The sequence below is a fragment of the Prinia subflava genome, chromosome 3 (genome assembly GCF_021018805.1).
Source record: "Prinia subflava isolate CZ2003 ecotype Zambia chromosome 3, Cam_Psub_1.2, whole genome shotgun sequence".
Taxonomy (NCBI): domain Eukaryota; kingdom Metazoa; phylum Chordata; class Aves; order Passeriformes; family Cisticolidae; genus Prinia; species Prinia subflava.
Window position 1 is genome coordinate 45031313 of NC_086249.1, and position 8933 is coordinate 45040245.

General features: G+C 46.1%; 1 protein-coding gene across 1 annotated transcript in view; it reads right to left on the reverse strand.

Moving 5' to 3' along the window:
• Positions 1–2139, reverse strand: part of RB1 (RB transcriptional corepressor 1) — a 70125-nt gene extending 67986 nt beyond the window's left edge. Inside the window, exons 1-2 of the mRNA XM_063392098.1 lie at positions 1926–2139; positions 1649–1766 (exon numbers count right to left, since the gene is read on the reverse strand). Of these exons, the coding sequence (XP_063248168.1) occupies positions 1649–1766; positions 1926–2014 (207 nt within the window). The 5' untranslated portion in view covers positions 2015–2139. The remainder of the gene's footprint in view (positions 1–1648; positions 1767–1925) is intronic.
• Positions 2140–8933: the final 6794 nt, after the last annotated feature.

The window sequence follows — 8933 nt, forward strand, 5'->3', positions numbered from 1 at the left end:
TCACTGATTAAAACACATGCAGCTGCTGCTTGCAGGATAAACCCTGGGACAGCCCCTCCAACGTATTACCTTTACCAGAGGGAAGAAAAGAGCAGCCTCCCCCTGAATCCCTCCAACTTGAACTAGAGAGTCATCCTGAGAAGCCAGGCTCACCATAACAGCTTGACTTGAGAAAAGAAACAGCAATTAGCCAGGCTGTTCATTTGCTTGACTTCAAGAGTGAGATGAAGCCTGCTCACAGCTAGAAGCAGCAACTCCAGAACCTTCCAGGTCCCCATGGAGGCACACACTTGCCAGCTTACTCATTTCAACACCCTGCAGATACACCTGTAAGTTTGAGGAAAAGGCCTTGGATTGAAACACAATATAATGTAGATTTTTTCCCCTGTACACTGAAAGGCTCTCAACTATCAGTTTTAACTGCAAGACAACAGATATTAGCTATATATCATAATGAAGGTCTGCTTCTGGATAGGTAAAGGAAGCAATCCTCAGATGCTGAAAGGTTTCAAAGACCATGTATCTTATCTGACCACTGCTAAGTAATGATCAGTGAAAACGAACCTTTACCTGTAAATGAAATTTGCAGGATTATACTGAAACACGCCTTGGGTTTTTTTCAGTCAAGGGAACTGACTACTTCTGTTTTCATTCTTATAAGGGAACTCGACTATGCTTTTATGTCAATGCTTCCCATGAACATCCATGGCCAGAAATTTATCTGTTACTGGAAGAGCTGTGCACAGTCTCCCTTCCATGCTATTATTACTCTGTGATGTGAATGCATCAAGACCTGGTATATCCATGCTGCAGACAACAAACTATTAGCAGTGACAGCATAGCTGTGGCAAGAGTAAGCAGAAGTCGGAACATGTACATCAATCTAGTCCACACAGTAGCAATAACACCCCAGCTAGGCATTACAAAACTGCATCTGGACTCTCTAACAAAGCTGCTGCCATGATTTAGCTGTACTACAGCTATTCCCTGAGACAGCTTGGTGACACAGCACAACTACTGAGGAGAAGCAAAAACAAAAATCAAGAAAGGGCTCAACATTTTATTAATCTGTTTACACATGCCCAATGACTAACTCTGAACGGAAATGCCTCAATGATAAGCACAGGTTAACATGGAAGAAAAAAAAAAGTTTAACATACAGACATTCCTGTCTCTGCACTAGTCATCTCCATACCCTTTCTGCAGCCTCATAAAGTATGCAGAGGGGGAAAAATACACAGAAACACAGTAAGACTACCAGTATAAAGCTGACTAAGACATATTTGAAATAACTTGCAGTTCGAAGAATTAGCTGATCGCACGGCGCTGTTTTCTACTGTCACTTGTTAGTAAGCTAAAAGGACTCCCGAGCACGTACCTTTATCACAAAATATTATCAAAAAAGAGGGCAATCTACAGAAGCCAGTTTACACAGACGTGAATATGGCAACATCCCACTTCAGTATACCCTCACTGGGAAAAAGCTACATGCCACTTCAGTCTACCTTCACTTGGACAAGGCTAGGTCACACTATGCGAGCTTTGGCTGTGGGACCCTCGGCCGCCGCTGCAGCTGCGGCTCAGTGTCCGAGCCGGGGCACAGGACCGACACCGCTGCCGGGCGGTCCCACGAGCAGCAGCTACTCACCAGAGCTCCATCCGCTGCCGACAAGCTCTCGTACTTCTTCCACGCTTTCTCCCTCACGCTCTCCGACACCTTCAGCGCATCACACAGCACGACGAAGTCCGCTTCGCCGACCTCGAGCCTAGGAAAAGCAACACGCGTCGCCAGCGGGGACACCGGACCGCGGGGCGACCACGGAACCCTCACCACCCGCCGCCGGAGCCGCCCCGGCGTGACACCGCCGCTCGGCCCGGACCCCCGGGCGCCGAGAGCCGCGGGCGGCCCGCCCGGCGCCGCTTACCGGGGGGCGGCGGGAGGCGCGGAGCCGCCGTCGGGGCTGGGGCGCTGCGTCCTGGCGGCGCCCGCCCTGCGCGGGGGCTTGGGCGGCATGGCGGGAGCGGCTGCGGCAGCGCCCGCCGCGGCGCCACTGACCAGGGGCCGCCGGCTCCCGCTCCCGGCCCCCGCCCGCCGCCCGAACCGCGGGAAAACGGCGTCACCGCCACCCTCCGTCACTTCCGCGCCGGCGGCCGCGCCCCCGCGCCGCCGGCGGCCCCGGGCACGGGGCGGGACCGGGCGGAGGCGGCGCGGCCGCGCACGGGCGGCACCGCGGATCGGCCGTGGCTGGCGCTGAGGTGCTCGGCAAGTCCCGGCAGCCGATACATCTTTTCCCTGAGATGGGAAGAAAGGCAGAGCTGTGTATCTGGATAACTATACAGAATAACTGTCCGGGTGCAGAGCCGGCTGGAATTGCAGACCCTTTCGGAGCGCTGGGTGCCGAGTGCCGCGTCCTGCACTTCGGCCGCAACAGCCCCGGGCAGCGCTGCAGGCTGGGGCAGGAAAGGATCAGGAAAGCTGCCCCGCAGAAAAGGACCGGGGGGTGCCGGTCAACAGCAGCTGAGCATGACCCAGAGTGTGCCCAGGGGCCAAGGCCAGTGGCATCCTGGATCAGCAATACTGTGGCCAGCAGGAGCAGGGCAGGGATTGCCCCCTTGTACTCAGCGCTGGTGGAGTCACATCTCAGCTGTGTCCATTCCTCTCTACAGGAATGTCCAGAGAAGGGCAGCAGAGCTGGGGGAAGGTCTGGAGCCCAAGTCCTGTGAGGAGCGGCTGAGGGAGCTGGGGATGTTACACCTGGGAAAAGGAGGCCTGGAAGACCTTTCTGCTCTCTACAATGCCTGAGCAGAGGCTGTAGTGAGGTGAGGTTGGTGTCTTCTCCCAGGTAATAAGTGACAGGACAAGAAGACGTGGCTTCAGACTGCACCAGGGGAGGCTTAGGTTGGACATCAAGAAGAATTTCATCATGGAAAGGGTTGTTAAACATTGGAATGGGCTGCGCTGTGGGCGGCAGTGAAGTCACCATCCCAGAAGGTGTTTAAGAAACAGCTAGACGTGATGGCATTTGGTGCCACAGTCTAGTTGACAAGGTGGTGGGTGACCAGTCAAAGGTTGGACTTGATCTCAGAGGTCTTTTCTAACCCAAATGATTCGGTGATGCAGTGACCTGTCAATCTGGCATTCATCCAAGTCCTAACTGAAATGTTACTTTTAACACTGTGCGGTGAAATTACACTTAATATAAGAAGTTCAGGCTGTGGGCATCTCCTGGATTTTAAGTCAATGAGATTCAAATCACCAGTGATTTGATTCAAAGATCTTAAAAATCTGCTTTGTTGTCTGCAATTGCATACTCACATTTAGAAGGCCAATCTCTGCTGCAAACAAGCACATTTATTTTCAGACTTACATGATGACAGCTTCTTAGAAAAGTAAAAATATTTGTGTATAAGGATTCTTACTACCTGCACATATCTGTCATTTACAACTGTCATGTTGTAAAGCAACTACTTTTAGTGAGACTGCTGCCAAAACTCTGGATTTAAGAAAAACCCAAACAAAAATCAACATGAGCATTAGTATGTTATAGAATTAAAATTCACTACTATTTTTATATTCATACATTCTAGTAATTTGTTCAGACTTTCCTTTATATTCATTAACTTAAAACAAGACAACAGGGTCCGGCTTTCTGCTTTATAATCAGAATTAAACCAATTACAGAAAAGTGAATACAGAACAAATCAAAGTACGTGAACTCCAAATTAAATGTTTGCGTTGTGGAGTGTAGTGGGATTTGGACATTCCTGATTATGATTCTCATAAAACTGTGGCAGTAACTTTACCCTGCTTCTAAGCACATTTAAATACTTTTTGTATTCAGATGGTACCAGATGCTATGGCAGGTTTGGGGTTTAGGACTGTCTGTCATTGACCACTGAACTACAGACAAGTAGACAGACCAGCTTGGAAAAGTAAGCTGAGCCCCTAAAGCACAGCTGAGCCATTGCCTTCTCCTCACAACTGGCTTTAAGAGCACAAAAGAATTTAAAATGAGAGCAAAGCATCTCAGAAAACTTGGTCACAGCCAGTGGAGACCATGCCAGCTGTCAGAGAGAAGGGAACACACCCTCCCGGGCCGCTTCCCCCACAGCTGCTTTAACATGCTGTTCCAGCCAGGCCTGCATCGTCCAGATGGCAGCAAAGAATTTGTCCATGGCCCTCTGTGCATTGCTCCTTTTGAAGAGTTCACAAACCAGCCTCAGTGTAAATACTAATTTTTTTTAATTGTTAATGCACCAAGCAACTTCTCAAGTCAAATTTTATGCACTTTTTCATCAAGCAAGGCTCTTAGGGCTCCCCTCCATAAACAGGTACAAACAAAAATATAATCTCAGAATGCTTCAAGTTACAGCTGGAGGGAGACAAAGGGAGGCAGCAGATGAATCAAGCAACAATAACCTCTAATAATCCATCCCGAAGCCTTGGATATGGTAACTACATCTAAACTGCAGTAGGAAGAGTTGACATGCATGTATTTCCAAAGAAAGGCACATCCTTGTGTAAAACCATATTTAAGTTGCTGTACTTTTTCCCCTTTGCTTTTTAAGATGTACTGATTTGAATGTTTTAATCCTGTATTCTAAAACATCTTCTAAATGAAGCCTTTAGACTTTTCAATAAAATTACAAAGGAAAGAAAAAAACCAGCTCCTATTGGGAAAAAAAAAAAAGAAGCAAAGGAAACACTGCAATGTCAAATAAAGTATTAATGAGAATTTTTGCATCTGACCTGACAAAATCTTTATTCTAAACATATTGCTGCATCTAAACATATTGCTACAACTGCTTTTAGAGTATAGGTCATGGACATATGTGAAACACTGTCCAATCAGGCAGTCCTGACTCATTGTTTCCAGCTGCTACACAACCTTAGGTAATTTTACCATCCTAATTATTTTCTCTTAAAACTGTTGTATTTTCATGGTAATTGCCAGTGGGAATAAAATTCGTGATTTCAATGATAGTAAAATCATTTTTCTGAAGTTGCATTTACCAACATACGCACTTAAAACCCCACTAAATTGAGAGCTTCTGCATATTAGTCCAAGCACTAAATATTGGCAGAATTTCTGCTTGAATAAAGCCCATAGGCTGTAAAACTCAAGGATTATAAAGATGTCTGCATGTGTCACATGCATTTTCCTGCATGTAACAGGCAGAATTAACCAGGGAGGGGACCCAGCCCCTCCTGGCCAGCCTTTACTGTGCGTTCACATTCCTTGCACCGTGTAGCAGCTCCCGGCCTTCTGCCATCAGTGTCACCTGCAGTCCAGCTGTCCCTCTCAAGCCCCAGCACAAGTGCCAACAGGAGCAAGGAGGTGACAGACCTGCAGGCCAACTTGTCACCAGCTGCTGCCCTACAGGCCCCAGGCCTTAAGAGCCTCGCTGGAGAAGCACCTGGTGCAGCAGACAGACCCCAGTGACAGTCTGGCTGCAGGACAGCCTCAGGGACACTCAGGCCATGGCTTGAGCAGGCCCTGGCACTCCCCAGCATCGCATCCCCGGTAACGCTGTGATTGCGCTGGCATCAGCTCTGCCCTTGAAGCTGGAAAGGTTTACTGGGGTGATGGGGTGAAACTGGCCAGTTGTGCCTCTTGGTGGTGGTGAGCCTGACCCCTATGTCATTGTTTTCTACACAAATACACAGGCTGAGATATGAAGAAAAAAAAACATTTCTGTAAGTTAATATTTCTACTGTGATGTAAAATCCATAGGGACCAGAAGAAACATCTACCCGTCTCTTTAAGATGAGAGGTATCTGTCAGATGTTGCCACTTCTAACAGTTCAAAACCTCTCCATATACATTCATTTTATTAATAAAAAGAATATTTTTCACTCCACAGTTATACACATGTATCTGTGGCTTGTTCTTCTCAGAGCAGGGGCACTGCTGGACTCTCAGGACTGCACTGATGAGTTTAAGGCAGGAATCTCTATCAATAAAGCATTTGACCAAACTGCCAGGGGGATCTGAAAGGACACCACTGTTGTTACTGGATGGGGAAATGGCTGCATATAAATGATGCCTATGTGCAGAACCTCAGCCCTTCACAGATACTTCTAGTTATTTTGCTTGGACATCAGAGAGGTTTTGCATTGATCAAAGCTTTTAGACTTGAGTGTCCCTTTTTTCTCTTTTTACTCAGTTGTATTTATCTGTTTATAGAAAAATTGTAACTACTTATACGGACCTTCCACATTTCCTGTTCTCTGTGAGAATGGCTGTCAGAGCTGTGTCTGTTTTAACAGATTTACACTAGTGCTGAGAACCAGGGTAGTAAAAAGTAAAACCCCTGACTGATGCAATTTATCAGATTAAGCCTTGGTGACAGTGCAATTGCATCAGACAAAAATGATCATTCCTGGTATGGCTTTCCTTGCTTACAAAGGTTTCTGGATATCAGTATAAATCATGCCCTTGCATGCACAGCTGCATCACACCCTGTGCTTTGTCACACAGGTACCACCCTGTGTCCTCAGCAGACAAAGCGCTTCAAATCCTGGGTACATTCTGCCTCGGGAGAGTGCAGGGAGGGCATCCTGCATCCCCTCTGCAGGGCAGTTCATTCCAGCTGGTACTGCCGACTGGTAATGAAATAAAGTTCGGCAAGCAAGCCACAGCCCTCTTGCTGCTTGCAATTACACAGCCACATTAAGGACCCTGCTGCAATCTCTCCCTTCCAGTCCTTCTCAGTCCCAAGTTGTGCTTCCTCTGAGCATGTGAGAAAGTGAGCTCTGGCACAGGCAACGCCCTCTCCTGCGGATGGCTGTCTCCCCAGCGAGGATGTTTCCCATGCCTCCACTTCCAGGATTTCTTAAGCCCACAAGAAGCAGAATGCACTCTCCTGGAAGTAGTTCTTTGGAATCAAATTAATCTTAACCAGCAACCTGAATACCAATTGAAAATCAGCAACCATAGCCTGTAGTGAGTGAGCACAGGCATTTCTCTGAACTAGCAAACCCGTGATCTGTTTCTTCCTTTTTGCTTTGAGTGGGTCTAAGAGAGAGACATTCTTTGCTAATCCATGGCAGTGAAATACCCTAATTAGGTGAAAACATTTGTGTATAGCATTGCAGAAAAACTCCTTATGTGACAACAGCATCACTATAGGCTCTTCTATGTTGCTTCCTCTGCAGCAATAAAATCTCCTCCTACCCTGGAACAAGCAATGTCAGTGAGAGTGCAGCTCTGCTGATGTCTCTAAACCACAAGCTTTTGCTAACACTGATGTGTCAGACCTCCATCCTCCCACCCAGCCCATATGAACAAACGCACGTCCGCACCTTGACAGGCTTCAGGTAACCAAACTCTTGCATTTTCAGTCTTGCAGGCCCAAAGGATTTCCTTCATGTCAAAACTTGCCCTGTGCCTCTTTACTAAAGCTGCAAGACTTCAGCTGGGGCAGAGAGATGTTGGAGCTTTTATTGTGCTTTGCAAGCCCAGATTACATCGATCACATTGACTGGTCACAACAACTTCACTCATGCAAAGACCAGCTGATCAGAGGCCTTTGGCACCCATGAGAGAGCAACACAGACCCCTCCACCAACTAAATGTGGTGGCACAGAATACTGATTTTGCTGCTTCGGTAATAAAGTATGTCTCAGCATTAGGACTGATTTTGTTTTTTACGAGGAGTTTTAAAACTATTTGCAAAGATAATTGTGCAGTGAGGTCATTCTTACACTAACCCTTTTCTGGAATTCACTGGGCTAGAAATGTGGTTTCCTCAGTGCAGCACAGCTATCTTTGTTTATTAGACTCTTAACTGTTATTATACTTGTATTTATTATACCTTTATTATTTAAAAATGAAAAAAGCCCAAGCATCTCCAAGAGTTATTTCTTTCCATGGATTTGTGTCCCTTGCTTTATGGACTTGGTCTAAGAGGGCAGAAGTTCCAACGTGATCTTTGCCTGCACTCTGGGTGTTTTAGGTTGTCTTCCTGGACAAACTGCCTGGCATTTAATAAGACATAAGCACATGCTGGGAGCTTTTTCTCAGTGCACATGAGTTTCTCCCTCCTTCCCCACACTTATTTTCACACTGCTGATCGAAGTAAATCTCCTTCCAACAGGCTCAAAAGCAATTAGGGATGGGCATACAGCCTGATCATAGAAACTTCCCATTTCTCCCCCTGCTCCACCACCCCTTCAGCAGCCTCATTTGCTGGTGTCTCTGTTAAAGGGCACACCACAGATCACCAAGTTTGGCTACTCAGTTTTATTTTGAAAACAAGTTAAAGACCATACAAAGCTTGCTTACAAATTAACAAGCTTCATGTTTAACTTGGGGAAAATAGGAACAGAATGCTCCTGAAAAGGTAGGAAACATCCTTAGAAGCATTTCAGCGTGAATCTTGCGTCACACAGGGCTGCAAAGAACGCACCAGCAACCTTGTGCTGATATATACTTGACCTTTGTTGCAAACACACAATTGCAACATCCTGAATGTCTAGCTAATGTTTTCCCAGCAGGTTTTCCAGCTTGCTTGCACATATACTGAAGTGCAGCTATGTAAATATAATTTATACATTAACACTGAGCCTGTATGCATGTGAGGCCTTATTTGATGTTCATGATTGGCATGCACCATCAAAAATGGACTTTAAAAAGTCCAGCTTTGAAATACAGCAGTTATACTTTTCATTTTGATTATAATGCACTTATACCAGGACCAATCTGTAAATTAAGCCACATGCAAATCAAGAAAAAAAGAGTATTGTGTATTTAGGAAACTTCCTTTAAAACAAATTATTTTATCTCAGTCCAAACATTCACAATAGCAGGAAGTTGGATCATGGCATGTTTACAATGGTATAATAGCTCCAAAAACAGCATCCTCCCACTGTATTAAGAAAAGATCCTTTAAAAGATGAAAAACAAGATTAGTACAAAGTCTCTTGACTG